Raw genomic sequence first — 27,127 nt, 5'->3', positions numbered from 1 at the left:
ATGTTTTTCTTTTCCTTGGGTGAATATTTAGGAGAGAAATTGCAGGGTCATATATTAAATATTTATAAGAAACTGCCAAACTATTTTCCAATGTGGTTGTATAATTTTACATTCCCACAAGCTCCATAACTTCGCCAACATTTGATACTGTCAGTCTTTTTAATAATTTCAATTGGTATTCTCACAGTTTTAATTTGCCAGTATTCCTTGGTGATCAGTGATGTTGATCAGTTTTTCGTGTGCTTACTGGCTTTTAAATATTTTCTTTTGTGACATGATTATTTAAAATCTTTTCCTCATTTTAAATTGTATGTTTTCAATATCTATCTATCTATCTATCTATCTATCTATCTATCTATCCATCTTCTATCAGAAATTTTCTCCCAGTCTGTGGCATGGCTTTTCACTATTTAACATTTTCCCAAAAGATTTCCAATTTTGATGAAGATTTTGTGGTTTGGGTGTTTATCTAAGAAATCTTTTTCTATCCCAAGTTTAAGGATATAACCTTATGTTTTCTTTTTAAAGTTCCATAGTTTTAGTGTTTATGCTAAGCCTATTATCCATTTAGAGTTAATTTTATGTATGATGTTAGTAAAGATTTATTTTTCCACCAAAAGATATCCCAGTTGTTCTAGCACCATTTGTTGAAAAAAACTATACTTCACCTATTTAATTACCTGCCACTTTTGTCAAAAATCAAATGACTGTTCTGGACATTATTCCATTCACTCATCTATGTCTATACTTACTCCCTAAAAATCCTTTCTTGGTGAGCTTTAGATTAATTCAGAAATTTAGGTAGTTTAAGTCTTTAAAATTTACTCATCTTTTTCAAGATTGATTTGGCTATTTTAGGTCCTTTGAAATTCCATACAAATTTTGGCTGGGTGCAGTGGCTCACGCCTGTAACTCCAGCACTTTGGGAGGCCAAGGCTGGTGGATCACGAGGTCAGGAGATTGAGACCATCCTGGCCAACATGGTGAAATCCCGTCTCTACGGAGATTGCAGTGAGCTGAGATCTTGCCACTGCACTCCAGCTCCGTCTCAAAAAAAAAAAAAGAGTGAGAAATATAATTGGAAAAGTCTAAGGATAAATGAGTGTTAGTTTCTGGTGTATATTATGTCCCAACACAAAGTTTAGTACTCAAGATCTATACATATCTATGTGGTAGTATCAGACTGTAACCAGCCTCAAGGAAAAATTACAGATACAGATACAGTCAACTAATGCTAAATTCATGTCATAGACAATAATTGCTGGAAGTGCATAATAAAGTACACCTTGAATGGAGGTTAGTAGGAATTTGGTAGACAGAAGGGATAGTAAAGTGAAATAATTATGAACAGCATAAGACAGGAAGCAGAGATAAAGAAGAGGATTTCATGGAGAACAATCTGTATCAAGCAGATTCTTTATGTGTTAGGACTACAAAATAATTGGAAAGGTAAATATGGAAATGTAGGAATTTCTAAATGTAGGAAGAGCATTCTGTGTATTTCAGAGATGTGTGAAACAGATCTTTCAAACGCTATGGATGTTGCTTAGAGAGGTACATACATAAATAAAATTCAACAAGCCGTATACTTAAAATTGGTGCAACTTATATTACGTAAGTTACAATTCAATAAAAATGAAGACAGACAAAAACAAAAATAAATGTGAGGACAAGATAAACTTGTTGGCTTTATATGGAGTGAATGGAGAAAGGGAAAATACAAGATGTTTAACAGACCAGTTAGAAAGTTAAAACACTTGAGCAGCCACCCCACCCCCATGGAAGAAAAAAAAAAGAGAGAGAGAAAAACTCAAAACGCACCATTCAGAGAAGGATATTAAAAAAAAAAAAAACAGATATATGGTGAGGGGTAAAAAAAAGAGGTCAGTGACCCTCAGAAATAATGTCGCATATCTACAACCATCTGATCTTTGACAAACCTGACAAAAACAAGAAATGGGGAAACAATTCCCTATTTAATAAATGGTGCTGGGAAAACTGGCTAGCCATATGTAGAAAGCTGAAACTGGATCCCTTCCTTACACCTTATACAAAAATTAATTCAAGATGGATTAAAGACTTACATGTTAGACCTAAAACCATAAAAACCCTAGAAGAAAACCTAGGCAATACCATTCAGGACATAGGCATGGGCAAGGACTTCATGTCTAAAACACCAAAAGCAATGGCAACAAAAGCCAAAACTGACAAATGGGATCTAATTAAACTAAAGAGCTTCTGCACAGCAAAAGAAACTACCATCAGAGTCAACAGGCAACCTACAGAATGGGAGAAAATTTTTGCAATCTACTCATCTGACAAAGGGCTAATATCGAGAATCTACAATAAATTCAAACAAATTTACAAGAAAAAAACAAACAACCCCATCAAAAAGTGGGTGAAGGATATGAACAGACACTTCTCAAAAGAAGACATTTATGCAGCCAAAAGACACATGAAAAAATGCTCATCATCACTGGCCATCAGAGAAATGCAAATCAAAACCACAATGAGATACCATCTCACACCAGTTAGAATGACGATCACTAAAAAGTCAGGAAACAACAGGTGCTGGAGAGGATGTGGAGAAATAGGAACACTTTTACACTGTTGGTGGGACTGTAAACTAGTTCAACCATTGTGGAAGTCAGTGTGGCGATTCCTCAGGGATCTAGAACTAGAAATACCATTTGACCCTGCAATCCCATTACTAGGTATATACCCAAAGGATTATAAATCATGCTGCTATAAAGACACATGCACATGTATGTTTATTACGGCACTATTCACAATAGCAAAGACTTGGAACCAACCCAAATGTCCAACAATGATAGACTGGATTAAGAAAATGTGGCACATATACACCATGGAATACTATGCAGCCATAAAAAATGATGAGTTCATGTCCTTTGTAGGGACATGGATGAAGCTGGAAACCATCATTCTCAGCAAACTATCGCAAGGACAAAAAACCAAACACCGCATGTTCTCACTCATAGGTAGGAATTGAACAATGAGAACCCATGGACACAGGAAGGGGAACATCACACACCGGGGCCTGTTGTGGGGTGGGGGGAAGGGGGGAGGGATAGCATTTGGAGATATACTTAATGTTAAATGACGAGTTACTGGGTGCAGCACACCAACATGGCACATGTATACATATGTAAATAACCTGCATGTTGTGCACATGTACCCTAAAACTTAAAGTATAAAAAAAAAAAAGGTCAGTGAGTCTCAGCTTGGCTAAATGGGTGCTCAAAGAACCATGTATCATAGTACTTAAATGAAAATATAACAGACATGAATCAGCGTTCTGGTCCAAATGTTCAGAAAGTAAGTAACTAAGTAACAAATGATAATGATTAGATGAAAGATAAAGTTTCAAAGATAGTCATCAAGCATGCTGTATCAAATTGTACATCAGTTAACACATTTTGGGTATATGAGCATATGTTGAAAATATTACCAAATGACCAAGTGTCTCTGGAAATTAGGTTTGATTACCTACAGAAGCAGTATCAAAGCATGACTCTGTGACTATGTTACAGAACAAGTATATATAAGAAAAATGGCTGATCCATAAAAAAGATGACTGGGTAGGCAGGCATTCTGTGCACAACCAAATTATATATTTACTTATTCAATGTCTTCTTAGAAACAATCAAAGGAACAAAGAGAAAATTATAAAATCAGTTCATTTTTAATTATTATATCAATTGTAGTATAAATTATTTAATTAATTGTATTTGATAGTATTATTTTACATTGTTGTACTCTTAAAACTATATTAACATCACATTTATTAATTCTCAATTCTAACTGATAAACATTACCTCCACTTTCTTAGCATTCTAGATATCCTTTTTAGACTTCAGATGCATGGAAGAATTAATCAGAGTTTTCATTTCGTCTATGTTAATAAGTCCATACGTAAACCTTCTCTTGCTATGTGCATTACATTGAATTGCATTGTATCCCTCTACCTCCTGGGTTCAAACAATTCTCACGCCTCAGCCTCCCAAGTAGCTGGGATTACAGGTACGGGCACAAGCCACCACACCCGGCTGATTATTGTATTGTTAGTAGAGATGGGGTTTCACCATGTTGGAAGGCTGGTCTGAAGCTCCTGAACCCAAGTGATTCGCCCACCTTGGCTTCCCAAAGTGCTAGGATTACAGGTATGAATCACTGCACCCAGCCTCTTACTGTTTTTACATTTTCTCTTTGCTTCTCCGTTCCTGCACCCACTCACTGCTCCCGACCACAGGTACCCACCTTACTATATATAATAAATCTCTTTGAAATGAATATATATCTTTGGGAAATATTTAGGCTGTTTTTAGAGCAATGTTCAAAAAATATTTAATGTATGGCAAGATACAGGCCAATCTGAATAAGAATAGTGAAACAAGGTGCCCACCATCCCCCACCAGGGAGGGAGGCTCAGAGGCTACTGGGACAGGCAAGAAGTATTCAAGTACTTCAGTGTTTAACAACTAGTAAGGGTGTACTGATAAATGAAAAGTTGAAATCAACAGCTGCTTTGCATGTATGTACCTGACTATATAGATCCTTCTTTATCTTTTGCAAAATTAAATACTATGTTTATATTATTGTAAGTATTTATGTTATATTTGTTGTAGACAGGTCTATTTTTACAGGTATATATGTTGATTTCACATTTTTACATAGTATCCCAATGTATGCATTCACATCTTCCATGAGTTCATTCACTATCAACTGAGCACCTTTATTCAATTAAGTGGTAGTGCTGTGGCAATAGTGATGAAGAACGGAAAAGGCTCTTCACTTACTGATGGAACCCAGGGCTACATTAGGACTTTAGGTGGGACCTGGGCATTTTTGTCTTCATGGGCACTCTCCTTCAGGAAAAAATACTTAAAGTTATATATTTTTTACTCCATTCTATTAACTTAAAACCATGGTTTTTTTTTCTGCTTTTAAAGAAATCAGAAAATTATAGTGAGGTTCTAAAAGTATTGTGGTCCCTAGACACTGTACCTACTACCTAATCGTAAGTCACCCCTACAAAGATCCCTCTCTTACACAACTACAGTGCCACAATGAACAGAGAGCAAACAGAACTAATTCTTCAGAGAGTAAATCCATTACATGAGTAAAGGACACCACTTTACAAGATGATGAAACAAGAGAGTAAGTACAAACCTACTATGGAAACATCCTCTTCTAATGAAAAAAGGAAATCAATTCTTCAAGTTGCCTTTGCATTGTGAATGAAATAATATAGGTGTCTGGTAGTGATAAACCAGAAGCTGTCAGATTAAAAATCTCAAGCTATGTTATGCTGTAGATCTGTGATGCATTATAGATGTTAAAAACAAATCAAGACATGGTATTTCTCTAACCACTTGCTAGACAATGGGAAAACTTTTATGTCCAAAAAGAAAAACCTAAACTTCTTTAACAATTAACCCAAGACCACAATCACCTTTTAATATATATCATTTAAGTAACCAGAAGAATTTCAAGTCTGCTAAAGATGCAGCCAAGCATCTAAAGGGGTACATATTTACTCTGTTTTGCTAGAGATTCAACACTCATTTTCCTCTTATTAATGGATGGAAAAGCAATTTCCCTGCCAAGGAGGGGTAATTATTTAAAATGTAGATGTGTTGTACTTTACATTTCTCAGTTGCTCAGCTGGCAGAAGTAATGCCTCTGAAAAGCAAATCAATTACTTACTGAATTAAAGGTGGCAGGTCTGTTCATGTCAGGCTTATTGCACAGAATTGAGGATTTCTTCCTTATGTTTCTAACGATAGTTTGATAAATAAGAAATAGTTTGTTGTCCAAAAACATAATAGTATACTAATCTATTGTTCTTATTACATAAAAATGTCATTTCCATGGGGTCCTTTTTTTTTTTTTTTGAGACGGAGTCTCACTCTGTCACTCAAGCTGGAGTACAGTGGCACCATCTCAGCAACCTCTGCCTCCTGGCTCAAGCGAGTCTCCTGCCTCAGCCTCCCCAGTAGCTGGGATTACAGGCGTGTGCCACTACACCCAGCTAATTTTTGTATTTTTAGTAGAGATGAGGTTTCGCCATGTTGGCCAGGCTGGTCTCGAACTCCTGACCTCAAGTAATCCGCCCTCCTCGGCCTCCCAAAGTGCTGGGATTACTGGGATGAGCCACCGCTTCCAGCCTCCATGGGGTATTTTAAATTACTATCTATTACATACTTCAGTTTTAGTTATCTGTGATATGTATCTGCAGGTATTATAATTTGCCATCATGGATCACTCCCAATATATAGAGATGGAGACAATTCTTTTTTTTTTTTTTTTTTTTTTTTTTTTTTTTTGAGACAAGAGTCTCGCTCTGTCGCCCAGGCTGGAGTGCAGTGGCACCATCTTGGCTCACTGCAAGCTCCGCCTCCCAAGTTCATGCCATTCTCCTGCCTCAGTCTCCCAAGCAGCTGAGACTACAGGTGCCCGCCACCACGCCCGGCTAATTTTTTGTATTTTTTAGTAGAGACGGGGTTTCACCGTGTTAGCCAGGATGGTCGCGATCTCCTGACCTTGTGATCCACCCGCCTCGGCCTCCCAAAGTGCTGGGATTACAGGCGTGAGCCACTGTGCCCGGCCAGACAATTCTTATTCAAACCACAATTTAGACATAAGTTGATTTTATTCAACAAATGAATAACAACATTGAATAAATGTCTTAATTTTGCCCTGCTATATTTTTTCCATGATTACAATTATGAAGCAATCCAATGGAATTAATTATTGTAATTATTCAATGTATATTTACTCAGTATCAAGTATGTGAAAGCTACTGGGCTAATACTTGGGGACAAAATATTAACAAAAGCTTACCTCTAACAGAGAACACATTGAAAAGATACTCTGATGGATGTAAATAATTTAAAAACTAGGATGAAGGTGATTGATAATAATGAAAACAGAAACAACTAATATCTATTGAGGTTACTCTATTTGTTAGATATTATTTTATTTTTTATTTTTTTTTTGACAGGATCTTGCTCTGTCACCCAGGCTGGAGCACAGTGGTGCGATCTCAGCTCACTGCAATTTCTGCCTCCCAGGCTTAAGCAATCCTCCTGCCTCAGCCTCCCAAGTAGCTAGACCTACAGGAGTGCACCACTACACCCAGCTAATTTTTGTATTTTTTGTAGAGACAGAGTTTCACCATGTTGCCTAGGCTGGTCTCTAGCTCCTGAGCTCAAGCTATCCACCCGCCTTGGCCTCCCAAAGTATTGAGATTAAAGGTGTGAGCCAGTGCACCTGGCCATGTATTATTTTAGATATCATTACTAGCCCCCATTTTATTGATGAGGAAACTGAGGCATTGAGTGTGACAAGCAGATTAACTAGCTTGCCCAATTAGGTGACAAGGTGAAAGAGAAAGGGGAACATGACATTTTATGTAGACTCAGGGAAGACTTCTTAAATGATATTTAAGATAAGAATCGGTGTAAGAGTTAGCCAGGCAAAAGAAGATTCCGGCCGGGTGTGGTAGCTCACGCCTGTAATCCTAGTACTTTGGGAAGCCAAGGTGGGCAGATTGCCTGAGCTCAGGAGTTTGAGACCAGCCCGTGCAACATGGTGAAATGCCATCTCTACTAAAAATACAAAAAATTAGCAAGGTGTGGTGGCACGTGCCTGTAATCTCAGCTACTCAGGAGCCTGAGGCAGGAAAATCGCTTGAACCCGGGAGGTGGAGGTTGCAGTGAGCTGAAATTGTGCCACTGCACTCCAGCCTGGGCAACAGAGCGAGGTTCCATCTCAAAAAAATAAAAATAAAAAATAAAGTTTATTAATTTTTTTTAAAGTTCCTTGAAAATGTTATTCACTTTGTCCCTGAGAGCAACAAATTTACACTGCCCATATTGAATCTGCCCAGATCTAACCATGGGGACCAATCTGGTACTTCTAAACGAATCATAAATGCTGCCACTAAAATATTTGTTTTAATTCTGGCCTCAAAGTCACAGCTAATAAATAAGAATGGGAATTTAAAAATTGAAAAAAAAAAATGAATGCAGCTGCTGAACTAGAAGTGTCACAGATCTATTCAACAGCATCACTTCATGTCTTTTCTGAATAGGTCCCATACAAGACAGAAATGGATGCCACCCAGTCAACCAACCTACATGGTCTCCTAAATTCATTTTGCAGTGTTATTCCATCATGTACATTTTATAGTATTTTTAACGTTTCCCAGGAAGTGGCTATGGGCCTGGTTTGTTCTTGGATTTTGTTGTCCAGGACATGTTTATAATACTGTTGTCTAAAAATATGTCTTTCTTTTAAAAAGACTAAAAGGGCTGGACGCAGTGGCTCACGTCTGTAATCCCAACACTTTGGGAGGCTGAGGCAGGCGGATTACCTGAGGTCAGGAGTTCAAGACCAGCCTAGCCAACATGGCAAAACCCCGTCTCTACTTAAAAAAATACAAAAATTAGCTGGGTGCAGTGGCGCACACCTGTAATCCCAGCTACTCGGAAGGCTGGAGCAGGAGAATTGCTTGAACCTGGAGGCGGAGATTGTGGTGAGCCGAGATCACACTACTGCACTCCAGCCTGGGCAACAGAGCAAGACTCCGCCTCAAAAAATGAATGAATGAATGAAGACTAAAAGGAATTTATTTATATTCTTAAGTGTAACAGTGACAAACACAGGTAAACTGGTTTGAGTAAGATCAGCTTTAAAAACAAAAATCATGCAATCAACTTTTTGGCATGTTTTGTTTGTTTTACATAAACTTCCCTAAACTAGTAAAAAGTATTCTAACAAGCAATACTGTTTTTATTAGCCATATTACATACCTCATGAAAATACCTTTAACCAAATTAGATAATTATTAGAGGGTTAAAACTTCCCAATATAAATTTTAAAACATATATGGTTACATGTATAGGTAAAGAAGGACTGGAGTATGTCATTGGAGGATCTATTAGTTATATTTTGGAAAAAGCCGATTTAAATTAAAAACTGTAACTACTGTGTTAAGGCCTATTGAAATTACATATCTTTAAAGACACATGCACACATATGTCTATTGCGGCACTATTCACAATAGCACAGACTTGGAACCAACCCAAATGTCCAACAATGATAGACTGGATTAAGAAAATGTGGCACATATACACCATGGAATACTATGCAGCCATAAAAAATGATGAGTTCATGTCCTTTGTAGGGACATGGATGAAATTGGAAATCATCATTCTCAGTAAACTATCGCAAGGACAAAAAACCAAACACCGCATGTTCTCACTCACAGGTGGGAACTGAATAATGAGAACACATGGACACAGGAAGGGGAACATCACACTCTGGGGACTGTTGTGGGGTTGGGGGAGGGGGAAGGGATAGCATTAGGAGATATACCTAATGCTAAATGACGAGTTAATGGGTGCAGCACACCAGCATGGCACATGTATACATATGTAACTAACCTGCACATTGTGCACATGTACCCTAAAACTTAATGTATAATAATAAAATAAACAAATTAAAAATTAAAATAAAAAAGAAATTACATATCTTTTTATAAAATGTGAATTAACAAAAGTTCAGAAGCTAACAAATATAATTCAGCCAGTGTGCAGAGAACTACCTCATTTTACTTAATTTTTAAATTTTTTTTCCAGACAGGCTCTTACTCTGTAACCCAGGCTAGAGTGCAATGGTGGGATCAGAGCTCACTGCAGCCTTAACTTCTTGGTTCAAGCAAGTCTTCCATCTCAGCCTCCCAATTAAGTAGCTGGGACTACAGGCACGCGCCACCACACCCAGGTAATTTTTAAAAAATTTTTTTAGATACAGGATCTTGGTATGTTGGCCAGGCTGGTCTCAAACTCCTGGCCTCAAGTGTTGGTCCCCTCCATCTCAGCCTCCTGGGTCACTGGGATTATGAGCAATGTGCCCGGCTCCTACCTCATTTTATAATGTCGCATTTCTTAATCACATTAGTAAACTTATGATTTACTAGTGGGAAGGACTTAAATGAAGAGTGCTAGAAAATACATCATTTTATCTCACAAAAACATTTTTAAAACTGTAAGACAAATAATAATTTAAGGGAAAAAACCCAGCTACTGAGGTATCTATGCATTTACAAATGGCAATGCAGTTTCCTCACTAAAACATGTCCTCTATGTATGTGTGTGTATATGTATGTATGTGTATGTATACATATACATAAGCATGTGTATGTATACATATACGTATGTATGTGTATGCATGTGTATGTATACATATACGTATGTATGTGTATGCATGTGTATGTATACATATACGTATGTATGTGTATGCATGTGTATGTATACATATACGTATGTATGTGTATGTATACGTATACGTATGTATACGTATGTATGTGTATGTATACGTATACGTATGTATACGTATGTATGTGTATGTATACGTATACGTATGTATACGTATGTATGTGTATGTATACGTATACGTATGTATGTGTATGTATACGTATACGTATGTATACGTATGTATGTATACGTATACGTATACGTATGTATGTGTATGTATACGTATACGTATGTATGTGTATGTATACGTATACGTATGTATGTGTATGTATACGTATACGTATGTATGTGTATGTATACGTATACATACAATCAGAAGGGTTAGAAGAGTAAAGATGAACCAGAAACTAGCAAAGCAAAATAAAATGTCACCTAATGATACGAGCTGATTAATGGTTAGAAGCCATGGGTAACCCCAATTACTTTTTGTACAAAGCTGGGTAGCTGCTGACTAGCACTTGCTAATTAAAAAAAGAAGGAAAAAATCCAGACTTCCACATCGTTGAGAATTGAGCACTTTCTGCATCCTTGCTCATAATCAAGTAATAAGTCAATATTCAGAACAGCAAAAATACTCAAAGCTGAAAGTAAATAATTAAGAAGAATTGTAAGTAATTGCTTACCAGCTACTATAAAGCATTGTGCAAACCAACTGTATGAGTGGTTGCTGAGTTATAAACCCTCCACTGAATACAGATATCTAAACAGGTATGAAGGATTTATAAAATGTTGCAGAAATGAGGACACATTAAAAAACATATCTGTGCACAACAAACTAATGAGTCCACTATACAGACTATGGTTCACAATCTATTTCAAATGTGCCATATTTTTCTTGCCTCTTTCATTCACATAATATTTATGGTGCCAGGCACTGAATCATTATTTTCTAATCTTTTAGGTCCCAGCTTGGAATTGATTTCCTTTTGAAGAACTATCTCCAAAACCAGGCTAATATTTATCCCCTAGCATGCTGTCCTTACTCCACAAAGGGTTTTCCTTCCTTAAGACCCTGTTTGTGCATTTGCAACTAACCAGCAAGCAGACTCTATGCATAGGGACTATCTCTTATTAAGTGAATTAACAAGACTTAGCCAGACAAGGTGAATAGAGTCACTAGTGAAAGAGGTATCTTCCAATGTGTTAGCTGAAACAGGTAAAATCACACCAGCAAGCTTCAACCTTTTTGATAAAGGGTTCTAAAACATTTTTGTAGTGTGGATCCTTTTAGCAAGCCAAGAACCACTTTCTCAGAATGAAATTAAAACACAAAATTTAATACTTAAGATTTTAAAAAATTAAAATATAAGTAGTATAAGGGCTTTTTTGTTAATATATTAAATTATAGGCTCTATCATAATTTTGAAGCATAAGCAATATTTAGAGAATTTTATATAAATGTGAAATGATATAAAAATAACCATTATTTTCATCACTCACAAGTTTACAGGTACAGTTAACTAATTTGCATCTCCATATAGGATTATTTCCAATGATATTAACAGGCTTCATAGATTGCTATATGAAACAATCATGTAATACCAGAACAAGGAAACTCTATACACCATGAACCATTTCAAAGTGAATAAATTCCAGAAGAACTTTAGTAGAATCTCATCAAAATTTCTATAGAAAAATAAGGAAAGGACCGGGGGTGGTGGCTCATGCCTGTAATCCCAGCACTTTGGGAGACCGAGGCAAGTGGATCACGAGGTCAAGAGATCGAGACCATACTAGCCAACATGGTGAAACCCCGTCTCTACTAAAAATACAAAAAAAAATTAGCCGGGCGTGGTACACGCCTGTAGTCCCAGCTACTTGGCAGGCTGAGGCACAAGGATCGCTTGAACCTGGGAGGCGGAGGCTGCAGTGAGCTAAGATCGTGCCACTGCACTCCAGCCTGGCAACAGAGCGAGACCCTGTCTCAAAAAAAACAAACAAAAAACAAAAAAAGGAAGAAAGAAAAATAAAAGAATTTAAAAATACTGAACTGACCTATCACTTTCATTGTCAAAACAGAGACTGCCATGCCTAATACAGTGCCATACATCTACAGTGGGGAATAGTTCAAAATAATTCACTAAGTTTCCTATTACTCTGAGACACCATGCCAAGCACTAGAGATACAAAGATTAATGACATCTGATCTCTTTGTAGGAGGAACAGATAAGTTAGCAAGGGAAACAAATATTTAAACAAATGATTGTCACAAAATAAATTACATCATAGTTATAAACCTAGTGTCCCAGCAACACAGAAAAATAGGTATAAATATTGCTATTTTTAACCTTATCATATAAACACAAATGTGAGAGGTCAAAGAAATCAAATGGCAAATGTAGATCAAAATTATGAAACCATTTTATGATGACTACAACACTCTTTATATTATATAATATGTTCTTCTTATAATGCAAAGTCACAGGAAAAAACTACAGCTGCCAGTGTCAGAAGCACTGTAGGGTTATATGAAATATACACTAACACAAAGGAGATCTGACATAACAGATGGAATATCAATATGAGTCATACCGGTCATTCCAAGTGGAGTGCTACAAGTGACATAACTTCCAGGCTGTTTTTTCACATTTAACTTAATTCCCACAACACTCACAGAATTTCAATAAATCTTGCCTTTATTAATTAAATCAATCCTACTGATTACCAATCACTATAAAAATCCTGTTCCCTTAATCAAAGATGACTTATTAAGATATTAGAGGGTATATTATTCAAAGTGCTTTATAAAATAATATCTCTATATAATGATAATCTCTTACTATCATTCTTTATTTCAAAAGATGAAAAGAAGGGGAAAAGGATTGGCTTTTCCCATCAATTTTAAGTGATATAATCATTTCTGAAAACTAAGATTAAAAATAGCATGCTCCTTAGATACATCAACCAAATGGATAAGATCTGAAAAGACTGCAAGTTTATGATGACTATACCAGCTCTGAAAACAAAAGAGCAGTTTTATTTACAACGTATTTTTAAAATACAGATTGAGCATTCCTAATCTGAAAAAACAAAATCCTCACAGAAATTTATGTTCTTCTTATAATGCAAACCAAAATGCTCTGAAATGCTCCAGAACTGGAGCACTGACATGATGCCACAACTGGAGAATCCACACCTGACCTCATGTACAAAGTCTCAGTTAAAATGCAGTCAAAACTATGTTTCATGCACAAAATCACTTAAAATATTGTACAAAATCACCTTCAGGCTATGTGTATAGGGTATACATGAAACAAATAAATTTTGTATTTAGACTTGGGTCCCACCGCCAAGATAACTCATTATATATGCAAATATTCCAAAATCAAAAAAAAAATCTAAAATCAGAAAGACTTCTGGTCCCAAGCATTTCAGACATAAAGTACTCAACTTGTAACTTGTTTCCTACCACTGGAAGTATTACACCAACTCCTTACTGTGAAAATTGGTCATTTAAAAGAAAAAGAGAGAGAGAGAATTAGGCATTTATACCACTTTTGATATACAGGAGAAATGCTGTTTACTCCTGGCTGATGAGAGAAAACGTTTTCTATAGAAGAATAACAGTCAATAAATGCAGAGACCAGGACAGAATTAAGAAAACAACCCACCATTCTACAACCTTCAATGTAACAAAATTATTAATTAAAAAGTTGCTTCAGAAATAATGTCAAAATGACATACTGTAGAGTACTTGTTAATCTCCATAAGAAAAACCTATTTCCAATAATGTAGATACTTGATAGTCATTACTTTACTCATGTGATCAAATATAGCACCACAAATAGGGAAACAACCTAAAATAATGTGTCTCCTATTGGGATGAAATGATGTAGACGCAATACTTACGAAGTTTAGAAACAAACAAACAAAAACTCCTTAGCCTGAATGGATTTATACCTCTAGACTTAACTTCCAGTTAAACAGATAGATATCCAGGGAATGGAGAAATACAAAAACATTATCATAATGAAAAAAATCTGGCCAAGCATGGTGGCAATACTTTGGGAGGCTAAGGCAGGAGAATTGCTTGAGGCCAGGAGTTCAGGACCAGCCTGGGCAGCATAGTGAGACTCTGTCTTTATCTTTTTTTAAAAAAATAGTAAAATTAAATAAAAATTTAAAAATCTTACAAATGCAGAATTTAAATAAGACAACTACTCTGGATATTGTGAAAAGAAAATTAAGAGTACAAATTGTATGCTATATTAAAAGGAACTAAAAAGATATAACAAAATGTAAGGAGTAAACCTTAAAGAAAAAGACCGCTAAAAAAAACCCGAGAAAATTAAATTAGCTTACAAAGTGTTGTAAGTTAGTTACACAGAAACTTCAAGTTACAAAAAAAAGATACTGCTCATATCCATTAATATTCTAGTTTGGAATACTGAAGTTCTTGGAGTAATTATAAACAGAAATTCATGTAACTCAACAGCATTGTTTAAATGGCTGCTATTTAATAGCTACTTTATCGAGAACAAAACCAATTTTAGAGGGATTTTAGAGGGGTACTAAATTTTTATTATAAATTCCTTTATTCAATATAATGACTTAATAACTTTTCTGATATATACTGATACATGAAGAAAAGTCAGATTCCATATTCCATATTTGGCTGGAAAACCCATTATATAAATGGTCTACAAAAAAAAAAAAAAAAAAGACAGAGAGCGAACTTACCACTTGTATTAAAAGCCATGCAGCACACTGGCTTCTCATGGGCAGGGAAGTGGGCCACAATGCCATCACTGTCAGAATCCTCACTCACAAGCACCTTCACAAAGAAATAAAGACAAATGGAGGTAAATATTTTCTCACTGATAACCGAGCTTGAAGCCTATAAGAAGGCACATCACAAACCACTGACCAAATAACATGTTTCCACTCTAGCAGATTATTCTTGCCAATATAAGGAGAGAATTCCACTTTAGAATTGAGGAAGAGATATAACATGCCCCCACGCACATCAGTCATATAAACTCTAAAAAGAGTCAGCTGACTTGACTGTAGATGACAGAAACAATTACTTCTTCAAGTATAGGTTCAGAGGGAAAAAAATGATACAATCAACTATTTTCAATTCTTTACAAAATGTAATCACTTAGCACTTTATCCAAGGACAGGAAATACAGGTCTTACTGTGTTATGCGATCTGCTGGGAAATCACAATTTTTTGCCCCTTATTGAAATATAAGAATGGGGGAAAACAACATAATTTGTTAAACATAAATAAACAGGTGTATAGAGAAATCATCCAATAATATTTTCATATTATAGTATGAAAGTCGTGTTCTTCAACTCTCAGTTTATAGAGAGAAATAGAACTTCTTTGAAATGACTATCAAATCATAAAAGCAGAGGTACATTAGAATAGGTACCTCTGTATCTCAAATGGAGTTTCTTTTATTCACTCCTCTTAATTTTTAAGGCTACACTGAAATATAACTTACATTCCATATAATTTCCCATCATAAGTTCAACAACTTTTTAAAAATTGTTTTACTTATCTAATGTTTCAGAAAGAAAACCTATTACACCAATTTTGGATCATAATATTTAGACACAGAGAAATTTGATTTTAAGTAGCCTTGGAAGTTGTCCTACACTGGCAATGCTATTTTTTTCTCTCAAAAATGCATGTTAAGAGTCAAGTCTTACTATGTGTAAAATACTCTGCTTAGAGCTCAGAATATAAACCAAATGTTATTCCTGCCCTGAAAGATACAGAGCAAATGACCAGAACAGTTATTTTATCAGTTACAACATATATGCAAATACAGCCCAAAAAAAAATGTACTTAAGCACTGAGATAGTATTTGTGAGTGAAAGCTTTACAAAGATACAACTTGCACACCACAAAAGCTACCCGTTTTAACTGTACAGGTCAATCATGCTATACAATATCATAAACAACAAGCCATCATAAAAATGTCTGAAACATTATCCTGTCAGATCTTTATGCCTTATTGATCTAGCTAGAACCTCCAATTCAATCTAGCTACAAATACATTGATTATATTGATCTTTTCAAATAACCAATTTTAGACTTTTCCAATATTTCACTGTTTACTGTTCCATCAGCTTCTATCCAGATCTTTATTATTTGCTTCATTAGTCTTGCATTGGTTATAATTTGCTCTTCTTTTTATAATCTTTTAAGGGAAACACTTAGATTATTAATTTCAGGCCATTTTCTTGTCCTAATATAAGCATTTAAAGCTGTAAATTTTCTTCCATATAATACTATAGTTATACTCCACAAATTTTTATATGTTCTGTTTTCATTTTCATTCAATTCAAAATATTTGCTAATGTCCCTAAGCTTCTTTCTTTGACCCATGAGTTATTTACAAGTGCGTTTTATTTCCAAATATTTGGAGATTCCCCAAATCGAATTTTGTTATTGATTTCCATTGTCCTTAGAGAAATACTCCGCATGACTTTAATCCTTTTAAAGTTATTAAGATCTGTTTCATGGCCAAGCATCTGTTCTATCATGTACAATGAATGTCTCAGATGTTTTTGAAAATAATGTGCATTCTGCAATTTTGGGTGGTCAAGTTAGAAAATAGTGTTAATCATGTCTTCTAAGTCTTTTCTAATTTTCTATCTAGTTGTTCTATCAATTATTTTTTAATAGAGAAATAGTCGTACATGTTTACTAACATGCATGTGGAAAATTACAGAGTGCTTATTCCTATCAATTAATGAGAATAAATTATGTAAATCTTGAGCTGTAATAAAGAGCTAAAATTGGGCCGGGCGCGGTGGCTCATGCCTGTAATCCCAGCACTTTGGGAGGCCGAGGCAGGGGGATCATGAGGTCAGGAGTTCGAGACCAGCCTGACCAATATAGTGAAACCCTGTCTCTACTAAAAATACAAAAATTAGCCGGACCTGGTGGCGCGTGCCTGTAATCCCAGCTACTCAGGAGGCTGAGGCAGGAGAATTGCTTGAACCCAGGAGGCGGAGGTTGCAGTGAACTGAGATCTTGCCATTGCACTCCAGCCTGGGCAACAGAGTGAGACTCTCTCAAAAAAAAAAAAAAAAAAAAAAGAGCTAAAATTTCTTCTTTCAATTTTGTCAGATTTTGTTCAATGTTTTTAGGGGCTGTGTTGTTAGGTATTTATATACTAATAATTGTTTTATTAATTATACATATTAATAGTGGTTTTCCAGAACAAGTATTACTGAGAAAAAAAAAAGAAAAAAATGTTTTATCTGTATTATGTGTTAACAATTGTTTTATTATATTGACCCTTTTATTGTGAATGAAATGTCTTTTACTCCAGTAATACTTCTTGATGTAAAGTCTTTAATATTACTATGGCCACTCTAATTCTATTATGGTTATTGTTTACATGATTTTTTTTTTAATTTCAACTTTTAGATACAAGGGGTGCATGTGCAGGTTTGTTACATGGATATATTGCACCCAGGTAGTGAGCATAGTACCCAATAGGAACCCATACTCCTCCTTCCTCCCTCCCCACTCTAGTAGTCTGCAGTGTCTATTAATAGTTCCCATGTTTATGTCCATGTGTGGTCAATGTTTAGCTCCCACTTATAAGTGAGAATATGGAGTATTTGGTTTTTCATTTCTCCATTAATTTGCTTAAGGTTTTGGCCTCCAGCTCCACACATGCTGCTGTAAATGACATGATTTCATTCTCTTTATGGCTGTGTAGTATTCCATGGTGATGAATAGCACATTTCCTTTATTGAATCCACTGCTGGCGGGCACTTAGGCTGATTCCATGTCTTTGCTATTGTTAATAGCATGGTGATTAATATATATGTCTCTTTTTGGTAGAGCCATTTATTTTCCTGTGGGTATATACCCATTAGTGGGATTGCTGGGTCAAGTGGTAGCTCTGTTTAAGTTGAGAAGTCTCCAAACTGCTTTCCACAGTGGCTGAACTAATTCAGATGCCCACCAGCAGTGTATACGTGTTCCCTTTTCTCCACAGCCCCACCAGTATCTGTTGTTGTTGTTGTTGTTGTTGTTGTTGTTGTTGTTGTTGTTGTTTGAGATGGAGTCTTGCTCTGTCGCCCAGGCTGGAGTGCAGTGGCATGATCTCAGTTCACTGCAAACTCTGCCTCCTGGGTTCAAGCGATTCTCCTGCCTCAGCCTCCCGAGTAGCTGGGACTATGGGCACCCGCCACCACGCCCAGCTAATTTTTTGTGTTTTTAGTAGAGACAGGATTTCACTGTGTTAGCCAGGATGGTCTTGATCTCCCGACCTCGTGATCTGCCTGCCTCGGCCTCCCAAAGTGCTGGGATTACAGGCATGAGCCACCAGCCCAGCCAGTTTTTGACTTTTTAATAACAGCCATTCTGACTGGTGTTAAGGTGGCATCTCATGTGGCTTTGATTAGCATTTCCCTGATGATGAGAGATGATGAGCATTTTTCCATATGTTTGTTGGCCCAGACGTATGTCTTCTTTTAAGAAGTGTATGTGTGTCCTTTGCCCATTTTTAATGGGGTTATTTGTTCTTGTTGATTTAAGTTCCTTACAGATGCTGGATATTAGACCTTTATCAGATAAACCATTTGCAAACATTTTCTCCCATTAAGTAGTTGTCTGTTTGCTCTGTTGATAGTTTCTTTTGCTGTGCAGAAGCTCTTTAGTTTAATCAGGTATCATTTGTCAATATTTGTTTTTGGTTGCAATCGCTTTTGGGGACTCAGCCAAAAATTCTTTACCAAAGCAGATGTCAAAAAGGGTATTTCCTAGGTTTTCGTCCATGATTTTTAGTTTGAGGCCTTACATTAAAATTTTTAAAGCATGTGATATATTTTTTACCATCTTTTTATTTTCAAACAAGTGGTCTTTGAATCTGAAGAAATTTGGGTCTGATACATTTGCCATTAATATATTGTTGGTATAACTGGATTTTAAGTTTGCCATTTTACTATGTATATTTATATGTCTTAGGTGTTTGTTGTTCCTCCTATCTTCTTTTGTGTTTAGAAAATATTTTTAGCATTAATATTTTAAGTCCTCTGTTACTTTTTCTGAGTAATTTCTTAGTGGTAGTTGGAGGGATTACAATATGCATATTAACTTATCATCTATTTCAGGTTAATATTGATTAAATTCCAGTAAAATACAGCTCATTGATTGAATATACTGGCATCTGCTACCTACTCCTTTGAGTTATTATCTTCCTATGTATTACCAATTTAAGAATACCTTGTCATTATTAAAAAAAAAAAAAACACAGGAAAAAGCCTTCCCCTATGAAAGCCAATTTTAAAAATTAGAAGTGGCCCAGGCATGGTGGCTCACGCCTATAATCCCAGCACTTTGGGAGGCCAAGGCGGGTGGATCACGAGCTCAAGAGATCGAGACCATACTGGCCAACATGGTGAAACCTCGTCTCTACTAAAAACACAAAAATTAGCTGGGCGTGGTGGCACACACCTGTAGTCCCAGATACTCGGGAGGCTGAGCAGAAGAATCACTTAAACCTGGAAGGCAGAGGTTGCAGTGAACTGAGATCGCACCACTGCACCACTCCAACCTGGCAACAGACCGAGACTTTGTCTCAAGAAAAAAAAAATGAGAAGTGTTACACCTGATGCACAGACATCAATGAAAGGACACAAGAAATATGAAAAAGCAAGGAAATATGACACCTCCAAAGAAACACAATCCTCCAATAATAGGTTTTAACCCCCCCAAAAAATGTATAAAATACCTGAAAAAGAATTGAAAAATAATGATATTAAAGAAGCCCAGTGAGATACAAGCAGACACAGACAACATTACAAAGAAATGAGAAAAACAATTCAGGATATGAAAAAGACATTCACCAAAGAGATAGATCTCATAAGAAAGAACCAAACAGAAATCCATAAACTGAATAACTCAATGAATGACATAAAAATACAAGTGAGTCCAGGTGCGGTGGCTCACGCCTGTAATCCCAGCACTTTGGGAGGCTGAGGCGGGTGGATCACGAGGTCAGGAGATCGGGACCATCCTGGCTAACATGAGACCATCCTGGCTAACATGGTGAAACTCCGTCTCTACTAAAAAATACACAAAATTAGTTGGGCATGGTGGCGGGCGCCTGTAGTCCCAGCTACTCGGGAGGCTGAGGCAGGAGAATAGCGTGAACCCGGGATGCGGAGCTTGCAGTGAGCCAAGATCGTGCCACTGCACTCCAGCGTGGGTGACAGAGCAAGACTCCATCTCAAAAAAAAAAAAAAAGATTGAGAAGCTTCAACAATAGACTAGATGGAATAGAAGAAAGAGATTTCAGTTTGACAGACAGGCCTTTCAAACTAACCCAGTCAGACAAAAGAAAAAGAAAAAAGAATGAAGAAAGACAGGATGGGTACAAATGTATACTCAGATCAAAGGAATAAGTTCTAACATTCCATAGTAGAGTGACAATAGTTAACAACAATACCTGGTACATTTAAAAACAGCTAGTAGTTAAGACTTAAAATGTTCTCTACACATAGAAATGCTAAGTGCTCGTGGTGATATATATCCTAAATACCCTGATTTGATGATTAGATGTTCTATGCATATAACAAAATATCACATGTACCCCAAAAATTTGTACAAATATTATGTATCAATTTTTTAAAGATAACCAAATGGCCAATAAGCAAATGAGAAGAGGCTTAACATCACTATTCCTTAGGTAAATGCAAATTAAAACCATGATGAGATACTACTTTGCACTCATTAGGATTGCCATTTACATCATTAGGATGGCCATTATTTTTAAAAAGAAAAATAACTAGTGTTGGGGTAAGGATATACAAGAAATTGAGACCCTTATCCATCACTGGACATTCACTGGTGGGAATTTAAAATGGTCCAGCCACTGTGAAAAATAGCTTGGTAATTCCTCAAAAAATTAAATATAGAATTACCATATGATCCAGCAATTTGACTTTTAGGTACATAACCAAAAGTATTACAAGTAGAGACTCAATTAGAAATGTGTACACCAATGTTCACACAAGCATTATTCAAAATTGGCGAAAGGTGGCAGGGCACGGTAGCTCATGCTTGTAATCCCAGCACTTTGGGACACCAAGGCAGACAGATCACTTGAGGTCAGGAGTTTGAGACCAGCCTAGCCAACATAGCAAAACCTTGTCTCTACAAAAAATACAAGAATTAGCCAGACATGGTGGCAGATGCCTGTAATCCAGCTACTTGGGAGGCTGAGGCAAGAGAATCGCTTGAACCCAAGAGGCAGCAGTTGCAGTGGGCCAACATTGTGCCACTGCACTCCAGCCTTGGTAACAGAGCAAGACTCCATTTCAATAAAAAAAAAAAAAATTGGCAAAAGGTAGAAGTAAGCCAAATGTCCATCAATAAGTAAATGGATAAACAAAATGTAGTATACACATTCAGTGGAATATTATGGAGCCTTTAAAAAGTATGAAATTCTGATATATGTTACGACAGGTATGAACCTTGAAAATATTATGCTAAGTGAAATAAACCAGACACAAAAGGACGAATACTGTAGGATTGCACTATGTGATATACCTAGAAACAGGCAAATTCAAATACAGAAAGTAGAATGCTGGTTACCAGGGCCTGGGAAACAGAGTACTGGGAAGTTATTGTTTAATGGGCAGAGACTTTCAGTTTCAGATGGTGAAAAAGTTTTGGAAAGGGATAGTACCTGTACTGATAATTATATAACACTACAAATGTACTTAATGCCACTAAAATGTACATTTTATATTGTTAAATAATACTATATTGTTTGCATATACCACATTTTATTTATCCACCCATTCATCAGTTGATGAATATTTAGATTTTTTTCTACTTTTTGGCTATTGCAAACAATGCTGCAAATATTCAGAGTTTTATCGTGGATATATATTAGTCATATAACTCTGTTTAACATTTTGGGAAGAACTTTGAAACTCTTTTACAAAGTGAATGCACAATTCTGACTAGCAGGTTAGAAGGGTCCCAATTTCTGCTTATCAGCCACAGGTATATCTTTTTCAAAGAAATGTTTATTGAAATCCATTGCTCATTGAAAATTAGGTAGTCTTTTTATTTTTGAGTTATAAGAGTTCTTCACATATTGTGAATACTGGTACCTTATCAAAAATATGATTTACAAATATTTTCTCCCCTTCTGTGAGTTGTCTTTTCATTTTCTTGATTGTGTCCACTGTAGCATAAATTTTGATTTTTATAAAGTTCAATTTATGTCCCCATTTTTTAAAATATAAAAATATTAAGTATTTCTTACACACACATCGGTCAACACACATCAGATGATGTTACAATTTCTAATGCAATCATCAAATATAATCCTATAAATTCATTAAAAAGGATATCTCACATATACCTTTATTTTTACCCACCCCATTGTTGTTCTTTCATTTTTTAAGTCCTAAGCCTTCTTTTATTGTTATTTCCTTGGAAAACTTCTTTTTGCCATTTTTAAGAGTTGATCTGCAAGTGATAGGTTCTCTTAGTTTTCCTTTTTCTAAGAATGCCTTTATTTCCCTTTCATTTCTGAAGTATATTTTCACTACAAATGGAATTTGGGGCTACCAGTTCATTTATTTCAGTACTTTAAAGATATTGTACCACTTTCTTCAGCTTCCATGGATTCAGTTGGGAAATCTGCTGTCTATCATACAGTGCTGGTGGGAATATAAAATAGCACAGGCACTTTGGAAAATAGTTGCACATTTCCTTTCTAAAAGTGCACTTACACAACTCAGCAATACTCTTGGGCATTTACAGAGAAATGAAAACATATCCACATTAAAAACCTTTACACAAATGATCACGACAGCTTTATTCATAATAGAAAAATGCTAGAAACAGTGCAAATGTCCTTCAAGGGGTGAATAATTGAACAAACTGACACATTCATACAATGGAATACAACAGAGTGATTGAAAAGTACAAACTACAGCTGGGCGCGGTGGCTCACACCTGTAATTACAGCCCTTTGGGAGGCCGAGGTGGGCAGATCACGAGGTCAGGAGATTGAGACCATCCTGGCTAACATGGCGAAACCCTGTCTCTACTAAAAAATACATAAAATTAGCTAGGTGTGGTGGCGGGCACCTGTAGTCCCAGCTACTCAGGAGGCTGAGACAGGAGAATGGCATGAACCCAGGAGGCAGAGCTTGCAGTGAGCCAAGATCGCGCCACTGCACTCCAGCCTGGGCGACAGAGCGAGACTCTGTCTCAAAAAAAAAAAAGAAAAGAAAAAAAGTACGAACTACATGCTGCAACCTGAATGGACTTCAAAGACAATATATTTAGTGTAAAAAGTCCATCTTAAAATATTACATAATGTATTATTCAATTTGCATAACGTTGTCGGAGTCATAAAACTATAGAGATGGAAAACAGATTAGTGGTTATCAGGAAAAAGGGATGGGGTGGGATGAGGGATGGTCATGAAATACAAAGAAGTATGCGTTGATGAAACAGTTTAGAACAGTCCTGTATCTTAACTGTGGTGGGGGTTACATGAATGTATACATGGGATAAAATTTCACAGCCCTATACATGCCTACATAAACACACCAATGAATGCAGGTTAAACAAATAGAGAAAACTGATTAAGACCTGTAGCCTAGTTAACAGAGTGTATCATTGTCCATTTTCTGAGGTTTTTTTTGTTAACCCACATCACTCAGAAAATTTCCTTGTTTTGGTACTATACTATAGGTACAAAATACATCATTCAGGTTAAGCTGGAGGAAGTAAGATGAAAGGCATGTGCAACTCACTGTGAGTCTATAATTACTTCAAAATTAATAAAAATATAGAATATATTGCAAGCTTTTGAGCGGCTCAGTTTCTGATAAGTAAAAAATGGTATCTCAGTTTTAATTTGCGGCTTTCTCATTAATAACAAGTGAAGTTATGGGTATATTTTATATCATTTACATGTATAGTTGACCTCTGAACAACTCATGTTTACAAGTGCCGACCCCCTGCACAGCTGAAAATCTGCATATGACTTTCCCTCCTCCAATACTTAACTACTAATAGCCTACTATTGACTGGAAGCCTAACTGATGACAAAAATTGTCAATTAACACATATTTCGTATGTTATATATTACAGATTATATTCTTATAATAAAGTAAGAGAAAATATAGTTACTGTTCATTAAGTGGAAGTGAATCAGTTATAAAGGTCTTCAGTTTCATTGTCTTCACTACAAGTAGGCTAAGGAGGAGGAGGACAGGGAGGAAGAAAAGGGGTTGGTCTTGCTGTCTAAGGGCTGGAAGTGACAGAGAAAATCCACATATAAGTAGACCTGTGCAGTTCAAACCCATGTTGTTCAATGGTCAACCATATTTTATTTTCTCTGTGAAATATTTATTTCTATCTTTTGCCCATTTTTCTACTTTAAACTTTATCTACAAGATTCCCTTTCCTTTCGTATATTATAACCCTACACCCTGTATGTTTCCTTCCAATACAATTGGCATTGAGTATTCAATTTGATGGCAATAATAAAGACAGAAGCCATCCAGCAAAAAGGCACATTAATCTTACCACTACATAAGATTCTTTGAATGTTCTCTTTATGGACTTCACAAATATAAACAACCAGATACTTTTGGAAGAATCTTCTCCATTGCATCATCACCTAGCCTAAAACATTAAACCATTAATGTCAGAGATATTCCAGTATAATTTTCCTAAGACATGTAATCTTCACTCACCACTTATCACAGTAGGATGAACTCTTAAGTCTGTATTAACAACCTGACTACATTAAACAAAGCAGAGCCCATGAATTGATACAAGGTGGATAAGCCTTCATCACATGAACAAAACACCTCAGAAGCTATTAAATTATTATGAATAACACTTGTTCTCCAGGCAAGAAATAGCTCAGATTTATGTCATCATTCTGAAGCATTTTATTTCCATTAGAGATTTTGCCACATTGCTAACTTCAATTATATAAACGTGTAAAAAGCAAATTATACCACTTAACTTATTCTGGTCCAGAAATGCTTTTAAATAAAACATGAAAGTAACACAGATAAAAATGGATGCAAAGTCAATCAAATCCATTCCTCCTTAATACAGTTAACACACAATGATCCCATCACCATAAAATCAAACTAATCAATATGGCATCAGAAGGATGGTGAATCCGATTTTATATACTACAATTGTTAACACAAAAAAATCATTATTAAAGTCTCAAGGGATTTAAACAGCAAAAGTCAATGTATTATCAGCTTTTCATATACAATCTGAGTTGTATTTGGAAAAGGAAAAACATTACAGTTTAGGCTAAACATCAGCGGAAGGGGCTAAAAGCGATAAATCTAAGACATTAACCCTGCAGTTTTAATACAATCCAGCATAATCTAAAAACAGCCTGTACTCCAACTGAACTACTTATCAGAGACAAAAACATTTTATTGACAAAAAACAGATTCATGTTAATTAAAAGACAGACAGAATTATACTGCACAGATCTTGTTGCTTTAAAAATTATATATATATTTTAAAATGTACATAGTAATTCACCTTTTATTGAAAATCAATTTCTTTCCTGTCCTCTAACAGAATTTTTTAATCAAGTTAAAATTTCAGAATATGTCATAAGTGGAAGATTGGGGCTACCAACCAGTAACAGAAAAGGTAGAATGTTCCATGTTGAACAACATTTAAGATTCTTAACTTTTAAAAGTTAACATTTCTATGATTCTTCTTAATAAACATATTTGTTTCAAGTGTTATCAATGCATTTATCACAGACAAATGAACTTTTGCAACTCTCCAATCTATAGTCCATTTCCATACTCCAAAATTAAGACTTCCTTTTTCAAGGTCATAAAAAGTTAATGAACTTAAAGAAAAAAATTAAACCACATTTTAAAACATAAGGCCTAAATGTCATGTTTTAATATAATTATATGTCCCCATACTTCCATTTAACAAAATAAATACATGAATTACACTTCTATTTCATCAAAATTACCGAGATAACATTTTCTATTTTGAAATAATCCCAAATCTCTCCATCAACAAATGCTAGATCTTTAACAGATGTATGGTCCTAGACAATGTTGAGGAGAGTTGTTACTACCCAATAAATGTGGGTGGCCTTGTAGGTGAATTAATTAAAAATCAAAAAATCAAAGAACAAAAGGAATTTTTTGACTCTAACACTCACAACACTAAAAGTTTATACATTTCATTTCAATTAAAAAAGAGAACATTTGTGTTTATCCACATCAACTAATTAACACAAGGTCATTAAAGTCAACTGAAAAGTTTTCTAGCACTTCATTAAAAAAATACGAATCTGTAACACATTTGGCTAACCACAAAGTTAAGACAGGAGAGGCAGAGAATTATTACTCAGATTTCAAGTAAAATACAAGAGCCAAATTTAATAATCCAGAATTTCAAAGTTTTTTTGTTGTAATTGCAGAAAAACTTTCTTGAAACGCTGTTAATCTTACTATAGGAACTAGCATATAAGTAGCTGCCAAATGTAATTTTTCATCACAACGCCAACCCATATATACTGGAAACAGATTTTCTCAAAACATATGCAATATTTAAGGCTAATACCTTAACAGCTCACATAGTTTCTAAGCATAGTGCTCTGAATATGGAATTAAATATATATTCTATATAAAAACTAAAAGGAATTTTATTTCACCAATACTGCCCTACTCCTATCTCATTCTAGGAATTGATTCTAGATTGTATTTTTATATCAATGATCACACACTATCAGAATAAAAAAATTACCTTCCTTTAAGAAACG

At 35.6% G+C, this 27,127-nt stretch overlaps 1 protein-coding gene across 16 annotated transcripts in view; it reads right to left on the bottom strand.

The window, feature by feature from the left end:
• The window catches only part of BCAS3 (BCAS3 microtubule associated cell migration factor), a 718,021-nt gene that overhangs the window by 456,594 nt on the left and 234,300 nt on the right, over nt 1-27,127 (bottom strand). For all 16 annotated transcript variants that reach the window (XR_010153059.1, XM_063799111.1, XM_063799112.1 and 13 more), the window contains one exon: nt 15,024-15,117. Coding sequence is in view for 15 of the 16 variants with exons in the window: in XM_063799111.1 (XP_063655181.1) it covers nt 15,024-15,117 (94 nt within the window). In the remaining variant the exon portion in view is untranslated. The remainder of the gene's footprint in view (nt 1-15,023; nt 15,118-27,127) is intronic.

This window comes from Pan troglodytes, chromosome 19 (genome assembly GCF_028858775.2).
Source record: "Pan troglodytes isolate AG18354 chromosome 19, NHGRI_mPanTro3-v2.0_pri, whole genome shotgun sequence".
In the NCBI taxonomy this organism is placed as follows: domain Eukaryota; kingdom Metazoa; phylum Chordata; class Mammalia; order Primates; family Hominidae; genus Pan; species Pan troglodytes.
The sequence above is the reverse complement of the archived record's forward strand: the minus strand, read 5'-3'. Positions and strand labels throughout refer to the sequence as shown.